This window comes from Quercus suber, unplaced genomic scaffold (genome assembly GCF_002906115.3).
Source record: "Quercus suber isolate HL8 unplaced genomic scaffold, Cork oak 2.0 scaffold_68, whole genome shotgun sequence".
Lineage (NCBI taxonomy): Eukaryota > Viridiplantae > Streptophyta > Magnoliopsida > Fagales > Fagaceae > Quercus > Quercus suber.
Window position 1 is genome coordinate 1,119,258 of NW_027069533.1, and position 17,121 is coordinate 1,136,378.

At 34.0% G+C, this 17,121-nt stretch overlaps 1 protein-coding gene, 1 long non-coding RNA gene and 1 pseudogene across 2 annotated transcripts; 2 read left to right on the plus strand and 1 right to left on the minus strand.

The window, feature by feature from the left end:
• Positions 1 to 79: 79 nt before the first annotated feature.
• On the plus strand, positions 80 to 7,191 carry LOC112025462 (protein FAR1-RELATED SEQUENCE 5). The gene is made up of 5 exons (XM_065773051.1): positions 80 to 2,444; positions 3,312 to 5,498; positions 5,593 to 5,676; positions 6,677 to 6,745; positions 6,843 to 7,191. Exons 2-5 carry the CDS (start codon positions 3,483 to 3,485, stop codon positions 6,870 to 6,872), a joined length of 2,199 nt encoding a protein of 732 aa, XP_065629123.1. The 5' UTR covers positions 80 to 2,444; positions 3,312 to 3,482; the 3' UTR covers positions 6,873 to 7,191.
• Positions 7,192 to 7,774: 583 nt separating this feature from the next.
• Positions 7,775 to 10,402, minus strand: LOC112025485 (uncharacterized). Its single transcript, XR_002884256.2, has 2 exons — positions 9,971 to 10,402; positions 7,775 to 8,421 (listed from the first exon to the last, which is right to left on the minus strand). It is a non-coding gene; the product is annotated as an uncharacterized LOC112025485 (long non-coding RNA).
• A 990-nt stretch (positions 10,403 to 11,392) lies between these two features.
• LOC112025456 (germin-like protein 9-3) lies at positions 11,393 to 11,870 on the plus strand (annotated as a pseudogene).
• Positions 11,871 to 17,121: the final 5,251 nt, after the last annotated feature.

Genomic DNA, 17,121 nt, shown 5'->3' on the forward strand with positions numbered 1-17,121 from the left:
ATTATTATGCATTCATCGTGACATGCAATGCTTATTGAGGTTGCCCTTTATTTCTAGGTGTTGACTAAGGCTTGGAATCTCCTGATATTTTTTGATACCCAAAGTCTTATGGCATATGCTTCATCCAGTAGGCCTATAGTTTAATCCAATTATGAGTTAAAAATAATAATAATAATAATATGTGGCCGATACTCTGCATGGGATAAGGTTCTTTGCTTCTTGTCTATTTTTACTGAAACTCATTGGTGATAATTTCATCACCCTTATGCAAATATATTACGTGATGCTTTGTATTTTATTCTTTTATCCGGTACAGTTCTGAAATTTTGAATTAACATTTGGTGTTGGGATCAAAGTTATCAATTTTGTACCATGGTTGCAAAATTTCACATTGGTCACCAAACGGGTATGTTTGAGCCCTTCAAAACATATTGGTTTGTTTTGATTTGTACTATTTCAGCCAGTTATGGTAATTTTGCCTCATAATAACCTAACTTTGTTAAGCACTGAATTATTATTATTATTTCTTAGTGCTAAATAGTTGAGCACTGAATTATTAAAACCATATGTTCGCCTGTCAAAGATATTTCTGGTGCTGGTCAAAGCCATCACCTGAAATTAGCTCAGCTTTGGAATTGTTGGTCAAACTCTAACAAACTAAGATACCAACTGGAGTTTAAAATTGAACCATAACAGCATTGCGGTTCTTCCCATTCAGTTTATTGGTAGCACTCTATGAACCCAGCTTGAAGAAGTAGCAGAGCCTGTTTAAACCATAAGTGAAACAATTACACTTTACCTATATGTTGCTGTAAGCTGTGGTTTAAAGAAGTGTCACTTAAGTTAGACCCAATATGTAATGCAACTCACCTAGCTATTTTCTGTTTGAAAAAACACGTAAACGTAAGGTAATTCACCTAGCTCTTTTTTCTTTGAAAAAACACTTTTAAAACATAAAAGAAGACGAATATGAAACACTCTAGAAGCCCTTCATTCATCCAATCATAATCCCTTCCTCTACACTCCATCACCTACATCACCTTGGACACCTGTCTCACCCATTATCATCGAAAATAGATTCTTAATTTCTCACATTCTCATCATTTTCCCCGTTGTCTTTTACACTTTGACCAAACTTTTCAATTACAAGTGGCTCCTTATCACTTTCTACCTACAATGTGATCTTATCTGTTGGCCATGCAACATGTATCTCACACACTTACATAACACATCATTATCTCCAGTAATCAATCTTAACCCTTACTCTAAAATACTCCCAGGGATTAAGTTATGAAACCCAGTAGTACTCTTTGCCCCTTCTTGAACACACGTCTTGTATTTCAAAATAACTCAGAAGGTCAGGATTAACGTTATAAACAAAACTCACTTTCCCACCTACATAAACTAGATATGGGTTCCACGCAAAATTCCCATATCTATAAATCTCAAATGAAAATCGTGAATCAACCATCTAAATATTAAGAATTCCACATTAACACAATTAGGTAACACGGAAAAAAAAAAAAAAAAAAAAACCATGTTAGGAACCATAGATATAATCAAAAAAGTAAAGGAACACTGAGAGTAAAAATCCCTAAATGTGGTGTTAGGGAGACAAAGCACATGGGAGAAATTAACAATTCATCATAGGAACCACAATCAACACATGCAAGCTCAAACTTCACTAATCCGAAAGGAGAAAGTTTCCCTGCAATCTGAATTGCAGGGACTTCCTCCAAACTGTGAGGTGTCACTCTCAAAAAGTGACACTTGTCCCACTAACTTAAACTCAAATTTAAGAGTTAACCCAATTGTTAGGCACTCTTCCGTTAATGAACTCAGCACTATTTCCCTCTCTTTTTTATCAAAAGAGCAATTATTTCCCACCATAACCAAAGCTTCTCCAAACGAAAATGCTCAGCCCCTAAACCACACCAGTCACTCACACACTGTCTCCTTCCTTCAGCCTTATACAGTTCAAATCCCTTCACCATCTCTCTCTTTCGTTCTTTGCCATTTCTCTCTTCAATCGATCTCAGCCGCACTTAACCAATGCTCCCTCCGCCTGTCCCCCCTGATCGTTCCATTGTTTCCGATAGTCCTACCCATCCCCCACTCTTCGCCATTCCACCCATTCAATCCCTTCCCTCTCAGTTGGCGCCACTCCCTCCAAAGCTCTCTCATTCTACCGTTCCCACTCCCTCCCCCTTCTCTCTCTCTGCCTTCCCCATGCCCCACCCAACTTGTCGCTGCCGAGAACTACTTCCCCATGCCCTTCTTTTTGTGGAAATCTTAGTGATGAAGACGATTATTTTCGCGGTTATCTCAGTGATGAAGACAAAGATGATTCTTTCAGTGGTAATCTCTGTGACGAGCGCAAAGACGATTCCTTTCGCAATAATCTCTATGACGAAAACAGAGACGGTTGCTCAACCTTTTTCAAGGTTTGTTTTCCATTAGCAGATTTGAGATTTTTATGCATTGGTTTGTTATTTCTATTATTGTTCATTGTTTGTGATTGATTTTCAAAGTTTAAATATTGGAGCTTGCCTGATCTTAGTTGAGTTTTGTAGCTTCGAATTCTGGTGAAATTGTGTCTAAAACTTATATGTTGTATTGTCCCTATTTAATTTTCCTATTAGTTTTTGTTGTTAGTGATTACTGGTGGTATTTGGGTTGTTGTAGTTAAACTTTGATCATGATGAAAACTCTTTTTAATTAAATTGTAACTAAAAATATAACCCAGGAAATTCTTTTGGCCCGTTTTTGTAGTCTATTGCTAAATTGGTTTGTGTTGGCTAAATGGGTATGCTAGGTAGCTTGTATCTTTTTTCTAAGTTGGTTTACATGTTTTTTTTTTTTTTCATATGCAAATTTATTTTCCTAAACTGCTTACTTTTTTTTTTTAAATTCAAAAGGAGGCTCAAGTAGTACCTACTCATGGAAGTCAAAAAGAATCAATTACTGCAATAGACATTCCAAAACTTATATGTTGTACTGTCTCTATTTAATTTTCCTATTAGTTTTTGTTGTTAGTGATTACTGGTGGTATTTGAGTTGTTGTAGTTAAACTTTGATTATGGTGAAAGCTCTTTTTAAGTAACTTGTAACTGAAAATATAACCCAAGAAACTCTTTTGGCCCCTTTTTGTAGCCTATTGCTAAATTGGTTTGTGTTGGCTAAATGGGTATGCTAGGTAGCTTGTGGCTTTTTCTAAGTTGGTTTACATGTTTTGGTTTTTTTTTCATATGCAAATTTATTTTTCTAAACTGCTTACCTTTTTTTTTTTTTTTTTTTTTAAAATTCAAAAGGAGGCTCAAGTAGTACCTACTCATGGAAGCCCAAAAGAATCAAGCACTGCAATAGACGTTCCAAGAATTGGCTTGAAATTTGATTGTGATGATAGTGCATACGAATTTTACAAAGATTATGCCCACCAAATTGGCTTCAGTGTACGGAAACAATTTATAAAGAGAGGAAATATGGGACAAGTCATAAGGAGAACATTTTGTTGCTCAAAAGAGGGTGAACGAGGTGTTGACAAACGCCAAGAACAGGTACATTTTCATCGCCCAATCTCACGAGTAGGTTGTTTAGCACAAATGACATGTCAACTTCAAAAAGATGGTATGTTAGAAGTTGTTTCGTTTCATGAACAACATAATCATGAGTTTGCTCATTCACCAATGAAACATATGTTAAGATCAAAAAGAAAAATTGCACCTGCTCAAAAAGCTATTGCAAATGATGCAGAGAAATCTGGAATATCAATAAAACAAACAATAGATTTATTGAGCATGCAAGTTGGTGGTCATGAAAATCTTGGTTTCTTGGATTATGACTATAAAAATCATGTACATCGTGAGAGGAGAAAGGCTTTGAAAAAAGGTGATGCTCGTGCTGTGATGGAATACTTTCATAATATGCAATTAGAAGATCCATCTTACTTTTATTCAATACAAGTTGATGATGATGGTCTAATATTGAACATATTTTGGGCTGATGCTAGATCAATAGTTGATTATGGCCACTTTGGTGATGTTATGTGTTTTGATACAACTTATAGGACAAATCAATATGATCGACCCTTTGCTCCATTCATCGGGGTTAATCATCACAAACAAACAACCATCTTTGGTGCAGCTTTACTTTATGATGAAACCATAGAGTCATTTAAGTGGTTGTTTAAAACTTTTTTGAGTGCAATGTCAGGAAAGCAGCCAAAAACTATACTTACAGATCAGTCTGCTGCAATGGCTAAGGCAATAGCAGAGATATTTGTTGAATCGAATCATCGTTTATGTGTATGGCATATTTATCAAAATGCTGCTAAGAAATTAAGTCATGTATTTCATTCATCAAAGCACTTTGCAACTGATTTGAGCACTTGTATGTATGATTATGAAGATGAAGATGAATGGCTAGTTGCATGGAATAATATGCTTGAGAAATATAATCTTATTAATAATAAATGGTTATGTGGGATATTTGATCTAAAAGAAAAATGGGCCATGGTATATGGTCGACATATGTTTACTGCTGATATGAAAAGCACCCAACGTAGCGAGTCAATGAACAATGTGTTGAAGAAATACTTGAAATCAAAATATAATCTTTTGCCTTTTTTGGAACATTACTCTAGAGTCTTGGCTGATAGGAGACGTCAAGAACTACAAGCTGAGTTCAAAATGAGGCAAACAACACCAGTTTTACAACTTGATGTAGAGATGTTGAGACATGCTGTAAAATTGTACACCCCAAAAATGTTCAAAATGTTTCAAGATGAATATATGAAGATGGGGGATTGTACAATTTTCAAGGTTAGTAAATCTGATACTATCATTGAATACAAAGTTAAATACTGGCAAAAAACTCAAGAGCACCTGGTTAAATATGAAGTCTCAACAACTAATGTTCAGTGCAGTTGCATGAAGTTCACTTTTGTAGGAATTCTTTGTGTCCATGCTTTGAAGGTGCTTGACAAAAAAAACATTAAGATACTTCCTACTCATTATATATTGAAAAGATGGACACAAGATGCAAAGATTGGTTCTATTAAGAACTATCATGGTGTTGATATTAAAGGTAATGCTCAAGAGTCATTGGGAAAGCGTTACTCTCATTTATGTCACAATTTTCGTGAAGTTTCCATACTTGCAGCAGAGTCTGAGATAATGTATGATTATGCCAAAAGATGTTCTGACACATTATTGAAGGATTTGCAAGAAATGAGAAAAAAATGTTATTCCCTTAGCATGGAGGATCAAACAGAGGTCCATGATGAAGTTGTTCTTGGGGATGTTTTACAAGGTGATAATGGATGCCAATCCCATGAGAGCATAACTTTTCAAGATATACGTGGGATTAAAACAAAACCTACTGTTGGACGCCCAAAATCAAGATTGAAAAGTGTGTTGGAACGGCCAAGAAATCCTAAATCTCAAAGAAAAAAGGCATGTGAGTCAAGACAAGTTCAATCACTTGGATGCCTAAATAAAGTAAGATATGCTACATTGCACTATAATATATGAATCTATATGTCTATAAATTTATTTTAAGTTTATGTGACAATTATTCTTTGCAAATGTATAGGCCAATTCCTCAGTTGACATTAATTCTCTTGAAGAACATAGTAACGTTGAACAAGTTTTACAATTGGTGGATAATTTCACTCAGGTATGAATCTTTGGGTTTGAGTTTTCAAGTTTCACAATAAATGGAATTAGATTTATTTGGGAGTTGCTTGTGTTTTGGATTGTGAATAAAGAAGGCTTAGATAGAGCTATTTATACTTAAGTCTAAATTTCATCTCCTAAAATCTATTATTCCTTTTATTGGTATCTACCATGGTATTTGGTACCTAGGCTATTTTTGTTTAAGCCCGGTTAAATCTACAGCTACTTGCTTGTAAGATATCACAAGGCCTAAAATGGTGGAAAAGTGCTTCCCTGTTTGTAAAATTTTTTGTTCAATTTTTGTAGGAAATAGCAAATCCTTACTTGTCCAAAGATTGTTCTGCAAAATTGTGTTTTAGACAGCTTTGTTTGCATTAAATTAGTATGTTAATTTCTATTGATACATTGAATTATTGGTCTACATCTATCTGTCCCCTGCTGCTTGTTCTTTTTATTATGGATTGGTTAATTGATTCAGAAGGTAGTGTCTTCATAAGACCATTTATCATAGTTGTTGCAAATATTAAGGAAGTGTTTGTTAAATTCCATGGAGAGTGGACCTGATTACTTCCTCTACTGGGAACAATAGATCCAATTGCAAGGATAAAGTGGTCAGGTGACTCAGGTGATATGCACTTGACACAATTTCTCACAGCAAAAAGTTCTTTAAATAGGTGGGTTACATGCTAACATCTACATGTGACCTTGTCTTTTCACTTATTGTTTATGACCTAGTGCTATCAATGTATAGTGAAACTAGATTGGATACTTTCCTCCAATCTTAGGAGTTATTAAGAGGATAGAAAGTGATTTACCTTATTTTTTAAATCAAATTCTTCTTTTGGGTCTACAAAATAATATTGTTTCTTTGAAAAGATTAAATTAGAATTGATTGTCTGATTAAATAATGTATTTCTCCAACATAAAGAATTAAAGGTCACTACTTGAAATAATAAGATAAACATGTCATTGACATAAATTTGTTAAAATGTGAAATGTAGGAATCTGTGGTTTGTAGTCATTTGGTTGGAGAAGAGTATGTTGTTGGACAAATTGTTGAGACAAATCAGGTATGCATATTCCTTGTGATTTTTACTACAACTTGAACCTATATTTTTCTTAATTTTTTTTTCATACATATATTTATATTTGGTGGTATATTTGCAGGTTTCAGTAGCTCCTGATGATAATTTATAATCCTTGAAGAGTACCATATTGGAGACTTTTTGAATTATACTTTTGCAGAGCATGTCTTACTTGGCAAGCTAATCAATATTTTTGGAAAATTTTTTGCATAGCTAATGGACAATATATGGCACATACAAATGATAGCTAGTGGACAACAGCATATTGGACAATTTGTTGGAAATAATATCTAACAATTTTTGTAACTAATGAAGCTACTCAAACATGTTAGGTTCTATATTTGCATGTTTGAGTAGCTTCTAGTTAGGCACTAATGATATATGTAAAATGACAAATATTTTTAAATGCAATGGAAATGTACATTTCTATATGTTAAGATCCATATATGCATAATTGCCTATTATTTAATGAAAAAGTTTTATATATGCCTTTTTTGTTTCATTGCTAGGTGGTGTTCATTTTTGGATTTTATGTTTCAAAATGGCTCTATTTCATGCTACATAATCTATAAACTAGAACAAAGTGATAGATTACAGAAGCTTTATGATTTTTCAGATTGCACATTATGCTTGCAACTTCTTCAAAATAAGTGAATATTTTATTGAACAAAGCAAAAATAGATAGAGAAAGTACTTATAGGCTATCCAAAGTGAAGTATAATGACCAAAACAAGCTAAACAATGTTAACAAGAAAACAAGCAATTACAAGCCAAGGCAATTTCCAAAAAAAACTACTAAAAGGAAACCAAAAGGCTATTCAACAACATTTTAGTCAATCTCTAGTGCAAACTATTGGTAGAGGTGAAAAATTGAGGCAAATATCTCCCACTTTTTAGCAATAATATCTGCATTATGGCTTAAGTTGTGCTTAGCTCTAAGAATATCAGCTAAACGCACATTCCATATACAAAGTCCAATGGAAATTTTTTTTTTTTGGTTAAAAGATGATAACATTAAACTAAAAAGCTACATCCAATTCAGTACATAGTCTGTTAAAAAATACACCATTACAGTCATCCTCCAAAGCCTTAGCTAAGTCCATAGGTGGACTTGTAAACAAAGTGAAGTCTAGTTCTTGGTCAGCACCTATTCTAGGCACTAGATCAATGTCTATTCTAACTCAACAATAAGGCAAGGTATATTCAAACTACAACACAACATAAGACCATCCCTAAACCCGCAAAGTTTAGCAGCAAAGCTTTTAGTTGCTCCAACGTGTTGTGAATCCCGCAACCCAATTTCCATGCTCATCCCTAATTACACCTCCACGTCCAACCCACTCCATACAACCCATAGACAATCCATCAGTGTTCAATTTCTTCCACCTTGATGGAGGTTTCTCCCAACAAATTCTTTTGCTAGTTTTGCGGACTGGATTTCGTGGTGAAGTCACACAAGACATAAACTCCAATGTTTGGTTGTAGATCTCCATAGGCAGATTTGGATTTGGATTTTTCTTGTTGAAGACATATGAATTTCTGCTCTTCTATATACTCCACACAGCAAAGTTGAAATAACTTTTGTCTTCTTCTTCATTTTCAGTTCTTGGTTTTCTTTTCATTTTCCTGCTTACCCTTGCTTACATCTGTCCTCCCATTCCCTATATGTTGAAATAATCATGATAAAAGAAAAAAAAAAAAAATTAAACATCTTATAGATGCAAACATTACATTATATGACATATATGATAAAAAAGAATAAATATAACAAGGCCAATGGTGAATACAATTTTCAAACATAACTTATTGAGGGATAAAAGCAATATGAGAGCTTCTAAACCATAGTATAGAGGCTTGTATTAGCTAGTCCCTTTCTACAAAAATACAGTACTCAAACCACATGTACATGTCACAATAGCCCATGGTTTTTTTTTTTTTTTGGGATAATGGGAATTATATATAAATGAACTAGTAGAACTCAAATTTGTAACATTACAAAGTCCATTACAAAGTTTAGTGCAAAATTTCACAAAGGAAAATCCAGCAATGCCATTTTATACATTATGGTTCTTGAATGGTGTTTTTCCCTAGTTTGATTTAGACTTTAATCTATTCAAAGAAGGAACACTTACGAAGCAAAAAAGAAAGTTTGAACTTTATACCACTTTTAAGCCTTTATAGACATCTAGCATCAACAATTTTCAAAATCTCAATTACTACAATAGATTAGACAAAATAACATGACTTAGCACCATTAAGCCTTTGACAATTGTGATCACAGTACATTAAACAATGTTTTTCTTAACAGCTTGTATCTCCTAGCTTGGTAATTGCTTTCCATAACGAAGGCTGCAAACCTAAGAGCTACTATTAAGAACAAGTGCAGTGACTGTCTTTCAAAATACAAAGTACAAGACTACACAAATTGCCGGATAAAGGATTAGGAATTTCAACTAAGCCATCCAAACATAACAACCTATTGCATTTTGGTTCCCCATTCAATCATTGCATAGAAAGTGTGTAATGCATTTACATATAACACAAATATATATATATATATATATATATATATATTTTATTATCAAACTACTAATTAACACATCACAATTTTAATGCCTACCCACAAACTATGAAAATCCACATATTACTTAAGCATGAGTTTGAACTTTGAAACCATCCCCCTAAGTCTGCTCTGAATTATGCAGTAACAGGGAGTATTGGCTAATTGTTTCTGCTTTAACACAAGGCTGTAAAGGCCTTTCAATTTTCCTGTCAATTTTTTATTTTCATTCTCATTATGTTCTTTGTAATCCTTCCTAAAACCCCACCCAACAAGCAAGAAACTCCCTTGTACAACAGTTGGCTGACAACCCAAACTCCACCATCAAATCCTCCTCCAAGAATCCTGCCACCCTCCTTCACATCTTCTAGTATCCCTACCCAATTACCACCGGTAATCAAAGTTTAGCCACAACAAACCCAACTACCACTAATAATCACTACCAACAAAAACTGATAGGAAAATTAAACAGATAGTACAACATCCATCAGTTTTAGACACAATTCCACCGGTACTAGGGGCTAAAAAACTCAACTAAAATCAGGACAACTCCAATATTCAAACTTTGAAAATTAATCACAAACAATGAACAACAATAGAAATAACAAAACCACGCATAAAAATCTCAAATCTGTTAATGGAAAACAAACCTCGAAAAAGGTTAATCAGTTGTCTTTCTCTTGAGATTAAAGGGTCTGGGTCACATGCCTCAGCTGAGAAGGCTCCGAAGCTGTCACCGAGCACCGGCGAGTTGGGTGGGGACCTCCCAAGGGCCGATGGGTGCGTGGATGAGATTTTGACTTGCGATTCTTCGGCGGGACCCCAGTGTAGTGAAGGATCAGACCGACGGAGGTAGCGTTGGTTGGGGCTGAAAACGATCGAATAAAGGGAGAAAGGGTCTGGAACAAAACAGAGAGATGGGGAACCGGTGAGCGTTGAAGGAGAGAGAGAAAGGACTGATTGTTTCAGTGAGCGTTGAAGGAGAGAGAGAAAGGACTCAGTGAGCGTCGAAAGAGAGAGAGAAAGGACTGATTGTTTCAGTGAGCGTAAGGGGCTGACCGTGTAGGTGTTGGTGGGGAGAAATAATTACATTTTTTTTAATAAAAAAAGTTATGGAAAAGTGGCTAACGTTAACTCTAACGGCAGTTATCTTTCAAATTTGAGTTTAAGTTAGTGGGACAAGTGTCACTTTTTGAGAGTGACACCTCACAGTTTGGAGGAAGTCCCTGCAATTCAGATTGCAGGGAAACTTTCTCCAATCCGAAATATTCTTAGGGACCATAGTCAGCACAGTACACAAATGGTCTCTACATGTTAAAGAAACAAGGGAGAGAAATAAAATGGATATTATTTCAAAATTCTTAACCAAATCTACAAAATTATAAACAAACTTCATATGTTATATTCATCAATTGTTTTGGAAAATTGCAAACCCTAAGTCAAGAACTTACCTTGATTTCGCGTTAGCAATGCAAACGAGATATTCTTGGTCATAATCAGTAGAAATCCCAAATTCTTATGTTGATGAAACCCCACAGCTGCTTCAATCGAAAGAATTTGGGTACACATTCCTCAATTTCATAATAGTGAGAGAGTTTTTCTAGAGCGTCTTAGATTTGTTTTCTTTAATTTTTTATGACTTAAAAGTATTTTTCTAACAAAAAAGAGAGAGAGGTGTTTCAAGGCTGCATAACGGAGCTAGTTTTGGTTTGGACATTTTTAAAATTACATGTAGGCAATATTAAATTGGCCTAAACTATAAATGGATAAAGTGTAATTATCCCAATCATAAATCATATGTAATATATAAATTGCCAAATGACAAAACTGAACATAATTGCTGCTACAACAAGGACTTCGATAGTTTCCATCTCTAGTTGTTAATATCAACAAGGCCTGCAAAAAGAGTACACTGTACAAAGTCACCTTTCGGTAAGATTCTATACGGACAACACCCTATAAAATATAAATACTGGCCCTTCTATTAAACCCAAGCACCTCATTCCACCACAATAACCATCATCAAAGTACCATATTAGCCTTTCCAATCTCTAGGCCTCAAGTTCTCTTCCATGGCCTCTAAAACTTTCACAATGAAATTCTTCTCACTACTAATTTCTTCATTTGCTATTGTCCATCTGGTAAAAGCCGGAGATCCAGACATTCTCTCTGATTTCAAGTCCCTGCTAATGTCACCACAGTTGATGGAAATTTCTTCACATTTACTGGCACGCTTTTGAGCTCCTTTTCCTTGTTCAAGGTACCTTTTAAGTCGGGTTTGTTGATACAACCAACAAGCTCTTTACTCAAATACTACAAACGGGTGATATCTTTGTGTTTCCTAAGGGACGTGTGCACTTCCAGTATAATGCTGATCCGCAAGTACCTGCTCTAGCGATTTCAGCTTTTGGGAGTGCAAATGCTGGAACTGTTTCAATTCCCAACACTTTGTTCACTACTGGCATTGACAACAATGTCTTGGCTAAATCCTTCAAGACAGATGTTGCCACTATTCAAGCTCTTAAGGCTGGTCTTGCTCCCAAGCCCTGAGGGTAGCATGCATTACAAGGAGCAGCTTCTTTACGATATCTAGTTGCTCTTTGGTGTTTTATGCTTTTATTTTTATTATTTATTCTTCTTGTTTAGAAGGGTGTGTACTATGTATCACCAAGTTTGTCAGCAATACATGTTGTTTCTCTTATCTATCTGTCTAAGCTTTTAACTTTTCCACATTGCTGTGGTTACGAATACATATGCTGATATGCATCAAGGGTCCAAACTAATATAGAGTAAGTTGCAATGTTCTTGTCATCCAAGTATATGCACTTAATGGGAGCCAAAATATGTGCTGACTTCCACAGATATTCTCCTATTGAATGAGATGAAAATATGCATAGGCGGCTTTAATTAGTAACCTGACAGTTGAATTGTGAAGTTACTGTTGGGAATTTAACCAAAATTCCAACCTGTGAGAAACAATAAAAATAGAGAAAACACACGCCAAAGAAAAATAATCACACGCACAAGACAGTATTTACGTGGTTCAGCAATTTGCCTACGTCCACGGAGTTGCAGGGATTTCACTATTATCAGGGAAAAATACAAAGTGCGGCTACAGTGTTTTTCTCTCTCTCTAAAAACACAACAACAGTTGTAATCACAAACCCTAATTATAAAAGCGGCTTTTATATCCTACTTACAGGGTTATAATGGGCTAGGCCAAAAAATAAACTAGGCTCCACAAAGCCCAACAAATCTCCCACTTGGAGACTAGTTCAATCATCAACATCAGCCGCTATCCTCCAAAAGCAATCCCTCATCCCTGCAACTCATCCTCCTGTCCTCAAGCTAGAAGACCAATTGAAGCTGCACACAGCTTCAACTTCTCAATAGTGACACCCTTAGTCAACATATCTGCTGGGTTCTTAGATCCACATATCTTCTCAAGTGTTACCAACTTATCTTACTACTTTATGCTATCTCCTTATTCTTGGTGTTATATGATTTCGTTTTTTTTTTTTTTTTTTTTTTTAAATAATTTTTCTTCTTGTTTGGAAGAGTATAAATCATCGTGTTTGTCGGCAGTAAATCCTGTTTCTTTTTAGAATCATCAAAGACAAATTTTTTTCACTTCTCTTCTTTATTGGATAATAATATGTTTGCAACAAAAATTTGAGTTCAGTTCATTCGTGATTTAATTTCTGCAAATATTTTGGGATGGAAATCATATATAGTACGTATATATATATATATATCTGCAAACAATGTAGAGTTAGATTGCTCCGGTGCTGACTTGGGATGAAAATCATTAATTTTCACCGGGCCACAGTTTGGAGGTTGAGTCTGTTTAAGTTTAGTGGCTGTTGAGAATTTGCCTACACCAATACTGTAATAAATGTATAACAAAATTTCCTTTTGGTGTCTACACAACAGCCAATTGAGTGGGTTTCAGTTGGATTAATTGGTAAAATCTTTTGTCATTGAATAAGAGATCTATGATTCAATCCCTTCTTATACCAAAAATTAATTGGTGTATTGGTTTGATGACAAGAGCAATCATCATGAACAAACACCAAAAAATTGAAAATATCTATATAAAAAAGGCAATTGATCTCTCCCACTTCATATTATTGTTGCAAAAATCTCTTAACCTATATCAGGTTAGAGGACTCCAGGATCCTAATGACTAATAGACTTTAGCATACTATTTGGAATGAGGTGACCAATCACACCTTAGGATCCTAATGATTGATGGCAATGTCATTTTTCATACACTTAGTTTTTATTTAATTTTATTATTTAGGATTTTATTTTTGTTATTAGGAGTTGATTAGATCATGAATAGGATAAATTGTTAGCTTAGTATTTGAATAAATCTTATCTACTTGTTGTAGATAAAAATTAGGTTTCTTTTGAATTTAAATGTTAGCTTTATCTAGTAAAACCACCTATTTATATGGCTTGATGTTGACTAATAAAGGAAGCTGAAAAATATTATTATTGAGTGAGTATTCACTTTGGAGGTTTGGACTCCCTCGAAGTAGTTTATCTATCAATTAGGAGGTATTGGTTTCCTCGAAGTAGTCTATCTATTAATTAGGAAGTCTTGGTTCCCTCGAAGTAACCAACAAACTCAATTAGGTTTATAACAGTTACAGCCCCACACACTATCATATTCTCCTAATGAAAACTAGTGCATTATCATATGGGGTTGATTCGAGGGAAGAAAAATTGGGTTTCGATTAAGGTTGTCAAAATCAGGATCCTACGTAGGATCGTGAGAGGTAGGTGGGATTGTGGATCGTAGGATCAGATCGTAGATTGTAAGATCCTACATATTTTCAGATTTAAAACAAAATACACATTGATAATAACTTTGTATGTTGAATAATCTTGGAAATTGTGATTTTATTCATGAAGAAACAAAGATTTGCATCATATGATGCAATTTGCATGTTATAAATCGCTACGTCTATACTAACGAAACAAATCTATATATTACTAAAAGTTGAAGTGTAGCATTTATTGTATATATATACGCTCCTGTTAAGCTACATCAGCAACCTATACGCTCCTGTTAAGCTACATCAGCAACCGCATCATTCATTTATTTTTTATATTTTCTTCTCTATTTAAACTTTTCTTCCCCACCTTTTTCAAAAAATATATATATATATATATATTATTCTTCCTATTAGTTCACACACCTATTGTTACACTTCTTCCAACTTTTCCTTCTTTTTTTTTTTGCCCCTTTATCTCTCCACTACTTAACCATTATACTTATTTCCTCTTTTTTATATTTTGATTATTCTTCTATCCATTTTATTTTGAATAAATTTGATTTTTTTTTCCCATTCAATCCATACTTTTCCCACACAAAATTGTGAGCTCTCTCTCTCTCTCTCTCTCTCTCTCTGGTGAATTTTTATTCTTTCATATGACTCTAATTAAGGTTGATAGTTTTTTTTTTTAAAACATGTTTTGGTATTGTGTTTTTTTTTTTAATATCCCATAAGAATGTCTTCTCTTTCTCTTTTATAGATTTGGTTGAATTTTAGTTTGGGTTAATACTTAGATTTTTTGAAAACATGAATTTGAATATGCTTACCAATTGTTTGAGTAATAAATTATTATAAAGCCTATTATTTATTCCTTTAGTTTCATTTTGTAAGGTTGAATTTAATCAATCATTCTATTGGTGTTATTCCGTGTCAAATTTGCTTGTAATTCAGCATTTAGAAACCCTGTATTTAGGTGAGAATCATGTAAAGGTAGTGTGTGAGAGAGTGTGAAGAAATGCTCAAGATTGTGCAGTGAAGCAAGGACTCGTGACTGGATCTCGCGGGTACCTTACGACTGGCAAGCCGTTAGAAGATGCACACGAGTGAAGCATGCAAAGAAGTTGAACTGTTATGCCAGCTGTAGCACTATAGGACAAAAAGTCCAAACTGGCCATTCAGTTAGCTCGCGGCTTGAACTCGCAACTCAGTCAAGTCACGAGGCCAAGTTGCCTGCCAGCTTTGTTTTGGAATAACTGACTCTTCGCATTCCTTTCCCACCTTAATATAAATACCCCTTATACCCACGAACTGTAAAAAGCTTTCAGAGAGAATTTTGAGAGAGAAATCCTAAAGAAATCCACGAAATGCCAGCTTTGTTTTGGAATAACTGACTCTTCAAATTCTTCTACTCTCACTCTCTCCATTGTTACATCCTTGAGAGGTTCATTATTCAAATCATTTTTTCACCATACTCATATCTGTGAGAAGACTATTTGGTGCTTTGGGAAGTAGTTAGGAAGGGACCAATGGTTATTGGTTGATGCTATGGAATATGGCAGAATTCGGTAAGCTAAAAAAGACAAAGGTTCGGTGCAACCTCGTTGGAGCAAGATGCTTGGAGGGCTTAGGTACACTGGGTAGATTAGGCTTGAAGGGTCTTTTACTGTTCATGTATCCCAACTTCATTCTTTAGTTTATTGACCGCTTGGAGGGTGGCAGAGAGGTTTTATGTCGAGGGCTTCAGTTTCCTCTTCGATAACACATCGTTATGTTGTCCTTGTGTTTGTATTTCTCTTACCTTAATCTTTGCCATTTAATTTTTGCTGTGAATGTGAATTTAATTGATCTAAATTGTTTATCAATTCTATTATTAGCTTATGTTTATATTCCGCACATTTATTGTTTGATAATAAGCTTGAATTGGTAATTTGTAATTGGGGGTTTAAACGTTTATATTGTTTTACACGTTATTTGAACATTCACATTTTAATTTTGGTTAAGATAACATTGTAGTTTTGTAATGAGTTTTGATTATTATTTACTACGCTCATACTGAGCCACATCAACAATCACATTATTCATTTATTTTTTTATATTTTCTTTTCTCTATTTAAACTTTTCTTCCCCTCTATTTTCCAAAAAAAAAAAAAACTCTTCTTCTCCTTATTAGTTCATACACCTACGGTTACACTTCTTCCAACCTTTCCTTCTTCTTCTTTTTTTTTTTTTCTTTTTTTTGTTGCCTCTTTATCTCCCTACTACTTTACCGTTATACTTCTTTCCTCTTTTTTATATTTTGACTGTTCTTCTACCCATTTTATTTTGTATAAATTTGATTTCATTTTTCCATTCAATCCATATTTTTCCCACACAAAACTGTGAGTACTCTCTTTCTTTCTCTCTCTCTCTCTCTCGGTAAATTTTTACTCTTTCTTATAACTCTAGTTAAGGTTGATTGGTTTTTTTTTTTTTTTAATATTTGTTTTGATATTGTTTTTTTTTTTTTTGGTAATATCTCATCAGAAAGTCTTCTCTTTCCCTTTTTATAGTTTTGGTTGAATTTTAGTTTGGGTTAATACTTAGTTATTTTGGAAACATGAATTTGAATAAGCCTACTAATTGTTTGAATAATAAATTATTATAAAGCCTATTATTTATTCCTTTAGTTTCATTTTAATTTTGGTTAAGATAACATTGTAATTTTGTAATGAGTTTTGATTATTATGATAATCTCTTATTCTTTAAGAGATGAGAAATTTGAATAATAAATTTGAAACTTATAAAGTTTAGTTGTATATTAAGCAAATATAATATACTACAATAGAAGTTAGAAGAATATGGTTCATCTTAAAAAAATAATAATAATAAAATGATATATTTATAGAGATAAAAGATATAAAAAAATACTTATAGAAATCTTTAAAAAAAAAATAGAAAATACCTTGAGTAATGGTTACTTTTTATATATTACACTTCATTACATGATATTTATATTCTCGTGCATCGCATAGGTGTGC